We start from the raw sequence: 17,007 nt of genomic DNA on the forward strand, positions 1-17,007 counted from the left end.
GATTTACCTGTTTTGGATGTTTCATGTAAATAGAATCATGCAATATGTGACCTTTTGTGTTGGTGTACACAAATTTTCATAGCAGCACTATTTGCAACAGCCAAAAAGTGGGAACAGCCCAACTGTGGATCAACTGTTGAATGGGTAAACAAAATGTGGACTATCTATACGATGGAATATTATTCAGTCATGAAAAAAAAAAATGAAGTGCTGATACATGTTTTAGTGTGGTGAACTTTGAAAACATTATGCTAAATGAAAGAAGCCAGCCTTTGCTGTGGGCTTTGTGGAAAACAAGCTTAGAAAACTTACAGTTAAACTTGGTATGGGAAGAGCAGTGTGAAAGTCAGAAATGCCCTTTTCTTTTTCTTTATTATTATTATTATTATTATTTTTAGAGACAGGGTTTTACCATGTTGGCCAGGCTGGTCTTGAACTTCTGACCTCATGATCCACCCGCCTCTGCCTCCCAAGTGCTGGGATTACAGGTGTGAGCCACCGCACCCAGCCAGAAATCCACTTTTAACCAATAGAGTTGACATCTTATCAGCTTATCTCATTTTGTGTGCTGCTTCAGCTATGGATGTTAATAAAATTAAATTTCTCACTAAACAAGTGTGATGCCAAAGAACCTTTCACAAGTTCTGCAGCCATCACTGCTTGGTGCTTAAACATGTTAGACAGTATTAATGTTCAAATTGCTTTTTCTTTTTCAGTAAGAGACGCTAAAAACCTTGTACCTATGGACCCCAATGGCTTGTCAGATCCCTACGTAAAACTGAAACTGATTCCTGATCCTAAAAGTGAGAGCAAACAGAAGACCAAAACCATCAAATGCTCCCTCAACCCCGAGTGGAATGAGACATTTAGATTGTAAGTAGAAATAACTGCAGTGAGCATGGGTGGTGGAGGTCGGGTTATGAGCCACTTGAGATCAGGGAGTTCCTCCTCCCTTAGCTTTGGTTTCCTTCCTTCCCTACCTCCCTCCTTCTCTGTCTTCTCCCTCCCTCCTTCCTCTCTTTCCCTCCCTTCTCTTCCATCTGCATTTTTGTATTATGAGCCAAGAAAAAATTAGAGCTATTTTTTTTAATAGAGATGAGAAAGCCTGTGGTGTGGGGGAGTGGGCAGGATAGGAAATGGTGTGATGTGTTGCTAAGTGAAGGCAAGTGGTGGGAGAAATGAAGGGACTCAAAAAACAGGGGACATAACCTCTGGGGTGTGGTGACAGCCTCTCTAGAGCTGGGTTTGTGGATGATGCTTGGTCTGCAGCCTGCTGGGACATCTCCACCAGCCTCCCTTGAGGGTCTCCCCTGGGCAGGGCTCCAGGAATCTGGGGGTCTCTTTCTCATACATCTAGGCATCAGGAGTTAGTTATAACAGCCAATTCACTGAACATATATGATGTGTAACAAACACTGGATTAAGCGATCTGACTTCATCAGCTCTTTTTATTCCCAATGTAGCAATAGGGCTTATAGAGGCTAAGAAATATGCCCAAAGTCCCATATTCTTCGGGGTGGAGTGGGATTCAGCTTCAGGCAGTCTGACTTTAGAGGTCAGACTTTTTTAAGCCACCAGCTAGAAGCATAGTTCCTTGTGATTGCCCTGTCTCCTCTTCCCTCTCTCAGGGCAAAACTGGGCCCCTTCTCAGTCTCAATCAAGGACATGTCTCAGAGCAGACAGTTTCCCCAGAGAGACACCAGGATTTTTCTCCATACATTTCCTCAGTCTCATCTCAACCCTCGTGTGCAGATATATACACACATATACACCCAATTATGCAATTGATATCCCTATTATAGACAGTAGGAATTCCTGAATACCCTGAACTCTATTAAGACATAAGATATCAAAAGTAGTTAGAACTGTTCTTGTCATAGCCAGTCTAGGGCTTCCTGCCTGTTTATAGACAGTAGGAATTCCTGAATACCCTGAACGCTATTAAGACATAAGATATCAAAAGTAGTTAGAACTGTTCTTGTCATAGCCAGTCTAGGGCTTCCTGCCTGTTTAAGCCACAGGCTGTCAAAAGGAAAAAGCTCTCACTCTCTGGAGAGCTAGCCTGGGATGGAAACTGAATATGTTTCTTCCAGCAGCTTGTAATCTTTAAAGATTTCTACTTCCAGGTCTTGTCCTCTCGTACATTTCTTCTGCTTGAGAAATTACTACAACCTCCACTGACGTCTTTTTTTTTTTTTTCTTTATGCAGTCAGCTGAAAGAATCGGACAAAGACAGAAGACTGTCAGTAGAGATTTGGGATTGGGATTTGACCAGCAGGAATGACTTCATGGGATCTTTGTCCTTTGGGATTTCTGAACTGCAGAAAGCCAGTGTTGATGGCTGGTAAGTAAGATTTTGTTTTGAAAGCTACCATACAGCTTACACCATCAAACACAGGGTCAAGTATGTTTTCCTTTTTCTCCAAAAATTGGAATACTAAAGCAAAGTCTCAAAGTCATGTCTGGTTGATTGGATCTGCCTCGCAGATATATTTTATTTGGTCCTTGTACTAAAAACAAAAAAGAAAGACGCCAGGCGTGGTGGCTCACACCCGTAATCCCAGTACCCTGGGAGGCCGAGGCAGGTGTATCGCTTGAGCTCAGGAGTTTAAGACCAGCCTGGGCAACATGGTGAAGCCCCATCTCTACCAAAACCATGAGAAATTAGCTGGGCATGGTGGTGTATGCCTGTAGTCCCAGCTACTCAGGAGGCTGCGATGGGAGGATCGCTTGAACCTGGGAGGTAGAGGTTGCAGTGAGTAAGGTGGTCAGAGATTGAGCCACTGCACTCCAGCCTGGGTGACAAAGTGAGATAAAAGAGTTAGAAAGAAAAGAAAGAAAAAGAAAGAAAGAAAGAGCGAGAGAGAAAGGAAGGAAGGAAAGAAAGAAGAAGAAAAGAAAGCAAGTGGGAAGGAAGGGAGGGAGGGAAGGAGGGAGGAAGGGACAGAGGGCATTAGTTCCAGTATTTTAAAAATCTGGGGCTAGAAGACAACAATTGAGAACAGTTGAATAGTTAATGTCCCCTTTAGACAGGACATGGATTTTCTATTTGTCACCGTCCTCACCACTCCCTATTTCATTACACCTGCCCCACTTTGCTAAACTATATGATGTGACTGTAACTGCCCAATGGCTTCTTTGTGCCTGTTGCCCAGACAGAACCAATTTATCAAGACAGGAGAATTGCAATAGGGAAAGAGTTTTACACACCTAGAGCCAGCTAAATGGGAGAACAGAGTTTTACTATGACTCAAATCAGCCTCCCTGAAAATTTGGAAGCTATGGTTTTTCAAAGATAGTTTGGCAAGGAGTGGAGTGGCTGGGAGAATGGGTGCCACTGATTGGTTGGGGATGCAGTAATAGGGGTGTGAAAAGTGGTCCTATTGGGCTGAGCCCACTTCTGGGTGGGGCCACAGGACTGGTTGGCAGGTCCAGGTGGAGCAGTCTGGTAATGAGAAAGGCAAAAGCCTGAAAAGACATCTCAAAAGGCCAATCTCAGGTTCTACAATGGTGATGTTATCTGCAGGAGGAATTGGGGAAGTTGGAAATATTGTGACCTCTGGAATAAAGGCTAATAATAATCTGTGTCTGTATCTTGGCAGAATTTAGGCTCCTTTCATTCTTCTAATTTAATGGTCTTTCATTAGTTTTACAGAGGCAGTTTAGTTTTGGGGAAGGCCTGTTATCATTTAAAATATACAGTAAATTTCCTTCAAAGTTAGGTTGGTGGCCTGGTCTGGGTGGAGCCACTGGTTTTCAGAAATGCAATAAACCTGAAGAGACATCTCAAAAGGCCAATCTTAGGCTCTACAACAGTGATGTTATCTGCAGGAGTAATTGGGGAAATTGCAAATCTTGTGACCTCCAGAATAATGGTTGGTAATCCATTATGTCTGCACCTTAGCAGAATTCAGGCTCCTCTCATCCTCCTAACCTGGTGGTCTTTCATTAGCTTTATAAAAGTGGCTTAGTTTTGGGCAAGGGCGATTATCATTTAAAATATACACTAAATTTGTCCGAAGTTAACTTGGCCCAAGCCCAGGAATGAGTAAAGGCAGTTCGGAGATTAAAGGCAAGATGGGGGTTGGTTAGATCAGATCTCTTTCACTGCTATTATTTTCTCACTGTTATAATTTTTGCAAAGACAGTTTCATGACTGGCTCCATGCACACTAAAGTGGCTTGTACAGTTCACTCAAAAGATATGAGCAACTCAGTGTCGGATTATGCCTGAGAAGCTGCCACTTCCTTGGGAGTCCTTAGCAAGGCTGGCTACAGATCACAGACGAAATGGGGTGTTGTTTTCATAGTCAGCTGCAATGTCTCCTTCATCCTGAAGTTTTTATTTTGCTTCCTTCCTGTGGCTATATATATTATCCTCCAATATTACCAATAAAGAGGCTGGGTAAGCCCCCTTGGCAACCGTTTCACAGTTAACTGAGTCAAAGAGTCAGAAGAAATAGCTCAACCTGGCACTATAACTTTGGGAGAAGTGGCAATGGGGCTGCTATTATTTCTTTCAGATAAATTGTCTCATTTCTGAATTGTCTCACTCAGGACTTTTCCAGCTTCAAGTGAAAGAAAATAAAAACAGACATGACTTCATGGAGCTTAGCTTATAGCAGAGGGTGGGGTGGGGAGATAAACATTGAATAAGGAATTATACAAATAACAAATCAGTGACAACATGTTGGAAGATGTGAAGAAGACAGGAGCTGAGACTTGTGACCCAAAACTATCTGAGACAGCTCTCAATCAGAAAGTTTATTTTGCCAAGGTTAAGGATATGCCAGTGACATAGACTCAGGAGGTTCTGATGACATGAGCCCAAGGTGGATGGAGTACAGCTTGCTTTTATACATTTTAGGAAGATATAAGACATCAATAACTACACAAGATTCACATTGGTTCAATCTGGAAAGGCAGGACAACTTGAACTGGGATGGGGGGAGGGTGCTTCCAGGTCATAGGTCGATTTTACAATTTTCTGATTGGCAATTGGTTGAAAGAGCTGTTATCAATAGAAAGGAACGTCTGGGTTACATAAGGGGTTGTGAAGACTAAGGTTTTATCATGCAGCTGTAGCCTCCAGGTAGCAGGCTTCAGAGAGACTAGGTTGTACATGTTTCTTATCAGACTTAAGGTCTGTGTTGATGTTAATGCTGGTTGGCTTTTCCTGAATTCCAAAAGGAAGGGGATATAATGAAATATCATGTCCAATTCTCCCTTCTCATCATGGCCTGAAACAGTTTTTCCGGTTAACTTTGGAATGCCCTTGGCTGAGAGAAGGGGTCCATTCACATGGCTGGGGGCTTAGAATTTTATTTTGGGTTTACAGAATGTACCCCTAAAGAGTTATGTTAAAGTACAATTCAAAAATGGTTAAAAACATAATTCTCATAAAATAGATAATGAGCATTGGCCAAGGATTTCCTTAGCTCATTAATGAAAAAGGCAGCAAGATGAATGACTGATTCCACAGAAAGTTTGAGAAACTGATGTTTATGTAGTCAGTAGAAAAAGAAATGCTGAAATAACTTTGCTCAGTTAGATATAAAACTGGCTGATAGCAGAACAATAGAATCACAAGCTTTGGGGTTATCTTATCTACTAGAATGAAGAAAAAAATGATTTTGGCTAGGCATGTTGTCTCATGCCTGTAATCCCAACACTTTGGGAGGCCGAGGTGGGCAGATCACCTGAGGTCAGGAGTTCAAGACCAGCCTGGCCAATATGGTGAAACCACGTCTCTACTAAAAATACAAAAATTAGCCATGCATGGTAGTGGGTGCCTGTAATCCTAGCTACTCAGAAGGCTGAGGCAGGAGAATCTCTTGAACCCAGGAGGCAGAGGTTGCAGTGAGCCATGATTGCACCACTGCACTCCAGCCTGGGCAGCAGAGCAAGACTTCAAAAAAAAAAAAAAAAAAAGATTTCACTTCAATTTTCTAAAAGTTAACATTTATCTTTGCAGACTAGGGAGGAGACCATCTGGGCCTGACTTGATGGTGAATAATAAATTAAACGAAGTATATTACTGTGAGGAAAGAAATAGCTAATTAGAAAATGCTCTGGCATGACATTAAAAGGTCACACTGTCATCTTTTTTGTTTTTTCTCTCCTCCCCACCCCCCCCCCAACAACGTTTTGGATATTTTTCCTTAACATACAAATAACTTGACTTTGTGGAGTCTACATCAGTCACTCACAGAGTGGGTGTTTCTTTCTCATTTTAAATCAAACTTAAAGAGGTGAAAGAGAAAGAACGCGTGATCCCCAGGGGGTATCAGTATGACAGGGGAGAACATAATAATAACAATAGCTACCATTTATTGATTCTTAATAGATGCCAGGCTCTGGGCCAAGCATTTCCAGATGTGTGGAGTCACACTTTTACACAGCACTAATCAGCTGTGCAGAAAAAAATAAAGCTTCTTCATTTCCTATAATGGACTTAGACTTTCTCGTGCACTTTTGTGAGCTCCTGGTGATCGAGGCGAAGGGACTGTGTTATGCTGCATGTGATACTTGCTGGTTTCACAGCTTCACTTTTCTGCCTGGTCCCTGTTCACGGCAAAACCAAACTCTGTAAAACATTTTAAAGAAATTATAGGAGTTCCAGACCAGCCTGACCAACATGGCAAAATCCCGTTCCTGCTAAAAATACAAAAATTAGCCAGGCATGGTAGTGCACACCTGTAATCTCAGCTACTCTGGAGGCTGACCAGAAGAACCGCTTGACCTAGGAGGCAGAGGTTGCAGTGAGCTGAGATTGTGCCACAGCACTTCAGCCTGGGTGCCAGAGCAAGACTCCATCTCAAAAAGAAAAAAAAAAAAAAAAAAAAGAAATGTTTTATGTTGAGGATGCTGTGCAGCAAGATGGGTTGCCTACAGTGTGACTTCACCTTTGCCTGGCCTGGCCTTAATCGTGTTTGTAATCTGGTATCTTATTGCCACAAAGAGTGTGTTTTGTCCGTCTTATGATCTCTATTTTAACATTCATATCAGTTCATTGTTATATATAAACTCTAAAAGCGAGGGGGTATAACAAGATGTGTTTAATCTCCTTTCTCTCATAGCTAGGAATTTCGTTTTTAAGGTTTTTCTTAGGTTGTCTTGGCCAAGGAGGGGGTTCTGTTCTGTCAGTGGGGGCAGCCTTAAGACTTTAGTTTTAGCCTACGTTCCTAAACCAGCACCCACTGAAGCAGGACTGTTCCCATCTAGCTTTGGGACATCATTCCTTGGGGCATCAGCTTTGGGCTGGAGGTCCTGGCCTGTTGCATCCCCTTGTGAGTTCCTCCATGCAGCCTCCTCTTTGTCCGACTCATACGCCACTGTTGCGCCCCAGTCCCCTTCAGAGAGGGCCAGGAGCCTGCCTAAGTCCTCCCCTGGGGGCTCTTTTCTGCTCCCTCTGCTGCAGCCGGGATGATGTTGCCTGGTGCATGGATAGGTCTCTGGCCTGCGTTCCAGCCGAAGAGGAGGGAAACTCATCTCTCCCTACCACCTGTCCTTTCTCCTTCCCAAGGTTTTCAAGCCCCAAAGGGAGGGGCTTCTCCTATAATCACCCAATGAGTTCATCTTGCCCACTGTGCAGAGTTGATTCACCGAGACACCAATATTTTAGCAGAGAAAGTGTTTAATAAATACAGAGTCAGCCAAGCGGAAGGATGGGAGTTTATTACTCAAATCAGCCTCCTCCAAAATTCAGAGACTAGGGCTTTTCAAGGATAGCTTGGTGGGAAGAGGGACTAGGGAATGGGAAATGCTGATGGGTGGGGTTGAGAATGAACTCACAGACGGTCAAAGCTGTCTTCTCATGCTGAGTTGGTTCCTGGGTGAGGATTACAAGACCAGGTAAGCCAGTTTCTTGGTATGGGTTCCCAGTCTGGGTGGCACCACCTGGTCCCTCAGAATGCAGTGTCTGGAAAATACCTCAAACACCAACTTTAGGTTCTACAATAGCGGCTTTATCTATAAGAGCAATTGGGGAGGTCATGATTCTTGTTACCTCTGGCTACGTGTCTCTGGAGCTACATATTAGCCACAAAGTGGCTTTTTGGTCCCCAAGGGACCAAAGGCAGTTTTGGTCCCCAAGCAAGGAGAGGGTTAGTTTTTGGAAGGGGCTGTTATCTTAAAGTTAAACTAATGGCCAGAGGTGGTGGCTCATACGTGTAATCCCAGCACTTCGGGGGGGCCAAGGTGGGAGGATTGCTTCAGTTCGAGAGTTAGAGACCAGTCTGGGCAACAAAGCGAGACCCTGCCTCAATAAAAAATTTAACCAGGCACGGCGCATGCACCTGTGGTCCCAGCTACTCAGGAGCCTGAGGTGGGAGGATCACTTGGGCTCAGGAGGTTGAGGCTACAATGAGCTGTGATTGTGCCACTGCACACCAGCCTGGGCAACAGAGCAAGACCTAAGTAAATAAAGAAGCAAATACAAATAAAGTATGAAGTTCAACTGAAACTAAAATCTTCCCATAGTTAGCTTGGCCTAAGTCCAGCAATGGACAGGGACAGCTTGGAGATTAGAAGCAGATGGAGTTAGTTAGGTCTGATTTCTTACACTATCATAACTTTTCTATGTCAGATTTCTCTTACTGTCATAATTTTTGCAAAAGTGGTTTTACTCCCACACATGCCATATCCTTCTTCCTGGGCTAGTGCCTGCCTGTCTACCCCACTAAAGCAGAGATCAGGGAAGAAAAAAAAATGGCTTAAGAATAGGGATAGTGTATCAGGAGTAAGCCCAAAATATTACTGCATTTACACTTAGATGATCATTTAATTCTCTGCGTATTCTAAGTAAAGCATCATTTCCAAGGATCAGAATAGTTCAGCAATGTGTTAGGGACACACAGCTCGTAAGCGACAGTGCTGGGTTCAGGTCCAGGTTTCTATGATGCCAGAGCCTACGCATATACAAATCCCATTCTGCCTCCTGATATGGGTTAGGTGGAAGGCTAGGGGGTAGGCAGCTCAGATTTGACCTTGGCTTTCCTAACTGGATGGTTGCTTTGTGACCTCAGGTGAGCCACTTCACCTCTCCATACTGCAGCCTTCACAGCAGGTATTATGCCACCCCTCAGACTGATCACAACACCCTTACCCTCCATCCACCACTTAGGATAGCATGAAGTTGATGACATAATAGTTGGAAGGGAACTTTTACAAAATAAAAGCCCTCTTCAGATTTTGCAGATAAAAGTCCTCTTCAGATTTCCAGCCAAGACATTTGCATTGCTGTCTTGACTCTAAATGGACCGGATCCTAGATGTTTGGATTCTTACCCTAGGGATTCTTTGAATACTATGTGATCTTGAGTAAGTCTCACACCCTTTCTGAGACTCAGTTTCACCCTTTAGAAGGGGATGGGCTCCACCAGCTCTTCTGCTGTGCTGTAGTTTAAGACTGTGTGGCAGAAACAGCGGACACAGCTGTGAAAGCTCCCAGGTGTGGTGCACCAGCCCCAGGACTCCTGCCTGCCCCTTGGCCACCTGCCCTGTATCTGTCGTCAAATCCTTTTCTTTCTTTCTAATTTTGTTTGTTTATACTGTCTCCTTTCTTTCCCCTTGATTTTCCAGAGGTTTATCTGTTTTATTTACTTATTTATTTTCTTCAAAGAATTAACTCTGGGATTTGTGTATCAATTCTGTTTGTTTTCTCCTTTTCCGTAGGTTTACTTTGTGTTTGTTTTTGACTTTCAGTTGAATATTTGACTAATTTATTTTTTCTTCTTTTGCCTGACTCTGCTCTTTAAAAATAATGAATACCTTTTTTGTTTGTTTTTTGTTTTGGGATGGAGTCTTGCTCTGTTGCCCAGGCTGGAGTGCAGTGGCACAATCTCTGCAGCCTCCACCTCCCAGGTTCAAGCAATTCTCCTGTCTCAGCCTTTTGAGTAGCTGGGATTATAAACATCTGCCACCACTCCTGGCTAATTTTTGTACTTTTAGTAGAGAGGGTTTCACCATATTGGCCAGGCTGGTCTCGAACTCCTGACCTGAGATGATCCTCTGACTTCGGCCTCCCAAAGTGTTGAGATTACAGGCATGAGCCACCATGCCTGGCCAAAAATAATGAACAAGCATTTAAGGGAATAAATGTTTCCTCTAAGTTTTGATATGTTAACATTCTGGCTTTTGTCGCTTTCTTGAGGATCTGCAGTTGAGTTTTTAGTTTCTTTTCTAACATGCTTTAATTTAGATTTTTGTTTAACTTTTTATAATTAATATTAAATTACTGTTTTAGTGCTTTCAAGTCAGAGAATATGGCCTGTGCACTTTTCTTCTTTCCTCCTATTTTCTTTCCTTTTCATTCAGCATAGCTTAGTATTTGTTTAATGTTGTTAAAAGTTCAAGAAAAAGACTATATTAACTACTTGTAGGGTATGCTTTTTTGTGGAGAAAGAATAAACCTTTTTTCAACTTTTATTTTAGATTCAGGGGGTACATGTACAAATTTGTTCCCTGGGTATACTGTATGACTCTGAGGTTTGGGGTATGAATGATCCTGTAACTCAGATACTGAGCATAGTACCCAATAGCTAGTTTTTTAACCCTTGTCCTCTCCACCCCTCTCCCCCTATAGTTTCTAGTATCTGTGGTTGCCATCTTTATGTCCATGAGTATAGGGTATACATCTTAACATGTATTCATTCCAATGTATTATAAGGTCCAGATCTTTTATACCTTCATATCATCCTTTGGTTTGCTTGAGCTAAATGTGTAGTGCTTATTAAGGTTCTTCAAGCAGAATTATTTTTAAAAATTCTTTTTATTTCTAGGGGTTTTTGCCTTATCTATATATGGCAATATTATTAGCCATGTAACTCCACAAGTCTTATTATATTGACATGAAGTTATCTTTGCTGCAGATAAAAGTTAATGCTTTTTCTCTATAATTTTACCTTGTTGCTGGCATTCATTCATTCATTCATTTACTGAATATACACAGTGAGCACCTGCTATGCTGAAGAGACACTAATGAACAAAACAGACAAGAATCTGTGGTCTCATAGTGTTTTCTTTCTAGTTGAAGAAAAATAAAAATTTTAGATGAACAAAAATAAGCAGTAAAACATGGCATGCTTGAGGCTGATATGTGCCGTAGAGAAAAGGAAATAAGAAATGGGGACAATGAATCTTGGGGATGGGGGCATTCACATTTTATAGGGGGCTCAGGAATGGACTCACTGAAAAGGTAACATATAGCAATGATCTGAAGCAGGTGTGGAGTGAGCCATGCGGATATCTAGGAAGAGCTTGTCCTAGACAGAGAGGACAGAAAGCACAAGGGCCCCGAGGCAGGAGTGCACCCGGCAAGTTGGAAGAGCAGTAAGGCGGCTTGTGTAGCTGGAGCTGGATCCATGAGGGGAGAGTGGAGGAGGATTTGGTCTGGGAGGATGTGGGGAGAGGTCTGGCAGATCCCATGGGCTTTGTCAGGACTTTGTCTTCTACTCTGAAGAAGACGGGGAGCCAAGGAATTAATGAGATCAGACTGACCTTTGCATGTGTCCTCCTTGGTTGCGGAGTGATCAGTCCCTTTTCCCTAATAGATCCTTTTCCATTCTTTTACATCTAATCTTTCTAAGTCCTTTGGTCTTGTGTAACAAGTGGCACGTTGTTGGATTTTTTTTTTTTTTTTTTGCGTTGGATTCTCCACTCTGTTGCTCTGGCTGGAGTGCAGTGGTGTGAACTTAGTTCACTGCAACCTCTGCCTCCTGGGTTCAAGCAATTCTCCTGACTCAGCCTCCCAAGTAGCTGGGATTACAGGCATGGGACACTACGCCCAGCTAATTTCTGTATTTTTAGTGGAGATGGGGTTTCACTCTGTTGGCCATGCTGGTCCCAAACTCCTGACCTTGTGATCCACCTGCCTTGGCCTCCCAAATTGCTGGGATTACAGGCATGAGCCACCATGTCCAGCCTTTTAAAATTTTTTTTTACTTTATGTTCTGGGATACATGTGCAGAATGTGCAGGTTTGTTACATAGGTATACATGTGCCATGGTGGTTTGCTGCACCTATCAACCCGTCATCTAGATTTTAAGCCCCTCATGCATTAGGTATTTGTCTTAATGCTCTCCCTCCCCTTGCTTCCCACTCTCTGACAGGCCCCGGTATGTGATGTTCTCCTCCCCGTGTCCATGTGTTCTCATTGTACGACTTATGAGTGAGAACATGCAGTGTTTAGTTTTCTGTGTCTGTGTTAGTTTGCTGAGAATGATGGTTTCCAGCTTCATACAGGTCCCTGCAAAGGACATGAACTCATCCTTTTTTATGGCTGCATAGTATTCCATGGTGTATATGGGCCACATTTTCTTTATCCAGTCTATCATTGATGGACACTTGGGTTGCTTCCAAGTTTTTGCTATTGTAAATAGTGCTACAATAAACATAAATGTGCATGTATCTTTATAGTAGGATGATTTATAATCCTGAATCTAAAGATCTTTTCTTTTTTTCTATAGGAAAATGTTTTAATGTTTACAGCTGTAATTTTCTCTTATGGTGTTTCTGTTTCTAAAGTTTTCTTTTTCTTTCCTATTTCATTCTCTTTTTTCATCTTCTGAACAGATAATTATTATCTTAAATCAGTGTCATTTTATAATTTAAAAAAATTTTCTTTTGTTGTTAATAATGACGTTTTGATCTTATTACAAAAAGAAAAAAAAAAGAAAGAAAAGCAAATAAAAAAACTAAGTCTTTGGAATGAGACTTCCTGGGCTAGAATTTCTACTGTACTGCTTCCTACCTGTGTACCCTTGGGCAATTTACTTAGCCTCTCTGTGCTGTATTTCCTCACTTGGAGATAATAGTCATGATTATGTCACAGGATTGTCACAATATCAAATTAGTTAATATAAGTGACCTGCCCAATGTCTGCTAAATAACATTCAGTGTTAGTCATTATTGTTAATTGAATAATAATCAGAAAAATATAAGTAAGTAATTAGAGTATATTGTCCACATTCCTAGTGCCCATAATCGCTATTGACCCTAGAGAGACAGAGAGACAGTGAAACAAAAAATGAAATCTTACTGTGGATACTATTTGGGAGCTTGCATTTTTCACCTAAAATTAATCTGCAATAAACATAATTGTAGCAAAACTTTTGTGACCAGCTTTAATAATTTCCTAATAAATTTCTAAGACTGGAATTGATGGCTTTAAGCATATATGCATTATTAAAGTGTTTGCCAAAATGTCCTACAATTTTAAAAATCAATTTGCATTTTTATCAATCTTGTATGAAACTTTTCACTTTACTAACACTAACATCTAGTGTGATAAATTTCAAAAATATGATACAAAGATTATACACGTGTTGTATTGCTAATCATGTTGAACATTTTCATTTGCATATTGCCATTTGTTTATATTTATATATGACTATGTCCTTTTGCCTTTTTCTTATTGACTTGTAAGAACTTTTTATAGAGAAGAATATTAATGTCTTTTCTGACATATATGTTGCAATATTCCTCCTTTTTGTGTTGTAAATTAATTTTGCTAATATGCATTTTTCTTAGTGGTATGTAAAGCATTTGTTTCATGTCTACTCTAATATGAGAAATATCGAGCCAATTGCCAGGAAAATTTCTCAAGTTTTTCTTGTCATTTACTAATTGTTATCTGAATTATCCATGCTGTGTTCCCTGTCTCCAGTGGATTTTTTAATTGAGTGATTATATTTTTTTTCTGAAAGTAGTCTTTCCCACTCATATTTGTTCCCTTTACATACATGCACCAACCTCTTGAATCTCATTGAAAATATGAGTTAGGTAGTTTCTAGAATGTTCTCTCTTTTGGCAGCAGTTTTATTTCATGGGAAGTACTTCGATTCTGCATTGTTTCTATTTAAATGACTAAATTTTTCACACATCGATTGTCTTTATTTGCTCATCCTTATAGAAGACTGAGCACAGAAATGACAAGTGTCCTTGTTCTAAGCTTTCATGCCTGGATAAAGGGAGACAGGAGTCTTTTTTATTTTTTGGAATTCTGTTGTGTCAGATCAGGAGTCCTGTTCCTGACATTGGGACAGGGCTACTACAGTGGACACAGGTGCATAACAGGCAGCCCTGGTGCCAGATGGAGACCCATCTTCCCCACATTGGTTCTGTGCATCTCAAAGTCAGAAGGGCTCCTGTTCCTCTCTGAAGGGCCACAGGAGTCCTATTTGGAGGCAGTAGTGGCAATGTCCTTCACTCACTCTGTGGTGTACTGGCCTCCATGAACACATACTATGGCACCATGCCCCTGCCTGCTGCTCCAGGCACTGAGGTCTCTCCTCCTGCCTATGAATGGGAATCAGTGACCCTCATTCAGTCCCTGATGGTCTCAGCCAGGGCCATTATTGGGCTCTCTTGGGGCACCTTTTACAAATGACAGTATCTGTGTTTTCCCAAGTGTGAGACCCCAAATACTCCAGTTAGTTCATTGTCAGGGCATAAATAATATTGAATTGTGCTTGAGAAAGGAATTCTTTTGTCAGCGTTCTTTCAATTCTTCAGATTATGACAAAGAGAAACTCAGAGGGCTCTGGTATACGCTTAACCCTCTAACACTTGCTTTTTGCTGATCTCCCATTAAAAAAGGGACAGAGGCAGGCTTTAGGTTGAGAGCCTTTGGTAAGCAACACCATCTACTTGCACTTGCATAACATTGATTTGCATCTTCTTTTCTTTTCTCTTTTCTTTTCTTTTCTTTTTTTTCTTTACTTTTCTTTTATTTTCTTTCATCTCGCTCTGTCACCAGGCTGGAGTACAGTGGCGTGATCTCTGCTCACTGCAACCTCTGCCTCCTGGGTTCAAGTGATTCTCCTGCCTTAGCCTCCTGAGTAGCTGAAACTACAGGCGCACACCACCACGCCTGGCCAATTTTTTTGGATTTTTTGTAGAGGCCAGGTTTCACCTTGTTGGCCATGCTGGTCTCAATCTCCTGACTTCATGATCCATCCACCTTAGTCTCCCAAAGTTCTGGGATTACAGGTGTGAGCCACCATACCGGACCTTTTTTTCTTTTCTTCTCTTTTCTTTCTTTTTCAGAGGGACAGGCCTCTGTCATCCACGCTGGAGCGTAATAGTGCAATAATAGCTCACTGGAGCCTTGAACTTCTGGATTCAAGTGGTTCTCCTACCTCAGCTTCCCAAGTAGCTGGGACTACTGGTGTGCGCCACCATACCCGGCTAAATTTTTTTATTTTTTGTAGAGACAGGGCCTGTGTTGCCCAGGCTGATCTTGGACTCCTGGTCTCAAGTGATCCTCCTGCCTCAGCCTCTCAAAGTGCTAGGATGACAGGCATGAGCCACCACTACCACCTATCTTTTTTTTTTTTTTTTTTTTTTAACAATTATTTTCTACTTGTAACAAGTGATTTTGAATTTCCTTCCGAGGAAGAAATAAAAAGTGTCCTTTAAAATTAAATTTATTATTTAAAAAACAGATGTTTCAACACTGATATACAGATCTAGCAAAATCCACAAAGGTAGTATCTGAACGGATAAAGTTAACCGAACAGGGCTCTGTTTTTTCTTTCTATACTTTCATTTATAGGAATCCCTGCTGTGTGGATAGCACCCTTCCTGATTTCCAGCAAAGATACAGATGCTCTCTTGTTTTTGTATTTCTTTTGCTAATTTCCGTGGAAATTTGGAAGAAAATTTGGAATATTAAATGTGGGGCCTAGAGGCTCAAATTGCCTTCTCTGCTTTGAATCACCTAGCCCATTTTTGGAAGCTGCCTAAGAAGATTCGTGAATGGAGGCAAAACATTGTGATGAAAATTTTACACTTTGGTTAGGAATGATCTTTGAGAGCAAGGAATTTTGGGGTCTGTTTTCTTCCCCACTGATTCAAATGCTTTTAGAATGTCCCTTTTCCTTCCTCACACTCATTTCATCCTCTGGCTAGCTGGAAAAATATTTGTGCTCAAGAAACAAACTGAAGCCCATGCTTGTTATTATCATAGTAGTAGCTGGGCATGGTGGCATGTGCCTATCATCTCAGCTACTTGGGAGGCTGAAGCAGGAGGATTGCTTGAGCCGAGGAGTGCAAGACTGGCCTAGGCAACATAGCAAGACCCCAGCTCTGCCAAAAAAAAAAAAAAAAAAGGAAAGAAAAAGGAAAACAAAAACCAGCCAGGTGTGGTGGCACGTGCCCTTAGTCTCAGCTAGTTGAAAGCTGAGGCAGGAGATTGCTTGAGCGCAGGTAGTCAAAGCTACACTGAGCTATGATTGTGCCACTGCACTCCAGCCTTGGTGACAGAGCAAGACCCTGTCCCTAAAATAAATAATAATAATAATAATGACATTAGTCAGAGGAATAATAATCATGATGATACCACTAATTGAACACTTGCTGAATGCAAATGCTGCTTATCATTTTACATGCATCGTTACATTTCTATTTCACAAGAATTCTATGAAAAAGGAATTTGTATTCCAATTTATAGATGAGAAAAACAGAGACCCAGAAAGGCTAACCAGCCTGTCTAGGGTTATGAAATGAGATTTGCACCCAGGCATGGTTTGACTCCAGGTCTTGTACACTTAACCACTAAAGGATGCCATTTCTCCAGAGGCTGACTACAGCACACTTGGGGCAAGCTTCTGCAGAAAAAAAACAGCATCACGAAGTTAAGTCCATGGTCACCTAAATGCAGTTGAGTGCCAGGATGACAAGGTGGCACCCTATGTAGGTGACAGGTAGAAATGCTAGAAAGCATGACAAGAATGTATTTACAGCCAGGCGGTGGGGTTTACAGCTGGGATTACAGACAGACAGCTCATGCCTGTAATCCCTGCAATTTGGGACGATAGGGTGAGAAGATCACTTGAGGCCAGGAGTTCAAGACTAGTCTGGGAAACATAGCCAGATCCCATAACTACAAAAAAAATTTATTTTTAATTAGTGGGCCTGGTGGCACATGCCTATAGTCCCAGCTACTCAGGAAGCTGAGGCAGGAGGATCGCTTGAACCCAGGAGTTTGAGGCTGCAGTGAGCTGTGA

General features: G+C 41.7%; 1 protein-coding gene across 4 annotated transcripts in view; it reads left to right on the forward strand.

Annotated features, from left to right (window-relative positions):
- PRKCB (protein kinase C beta) overlaps positions 1 to 17,007 on the forward strand; it is a 388,392-nt gene that overhangs the window by 257,159 nt on the left and 114,226 nt on the right. For all 4 annotated transcript variants that reach the window (XM_017534411.2, XM_017534410.2, XM_037740591.1 and 1 more), the window contains 2 exons: positions 717 to 873; positions 2,210 to 2,344. In XM_017534411.2, the coding sequence (XP_017389900.1) occupies positions 717 to 873; positions 2,210 to 2,344 (292 nt within the window). The remainder of the gene's footprint in view (positions 1 to 716; positions 874 to 2,209; positions 2,345 to 17,007) is intronic.

Source organism: Cebus imitator, unplaced genomic scaffold (genome assembly GCF_001604975.1).
Source record: "Cebus imitator isolate Cc_AM_T3 unplaced genomic scaffold, Cebus_imitator-1.0 Scaffold85, whole genome shotgun sequence".
Lineage (NCBI taxonomy): Eukaryota > Metazoa > Chordata > Mammalia > Primates > Cebidae > Cebus > Cebus imitator.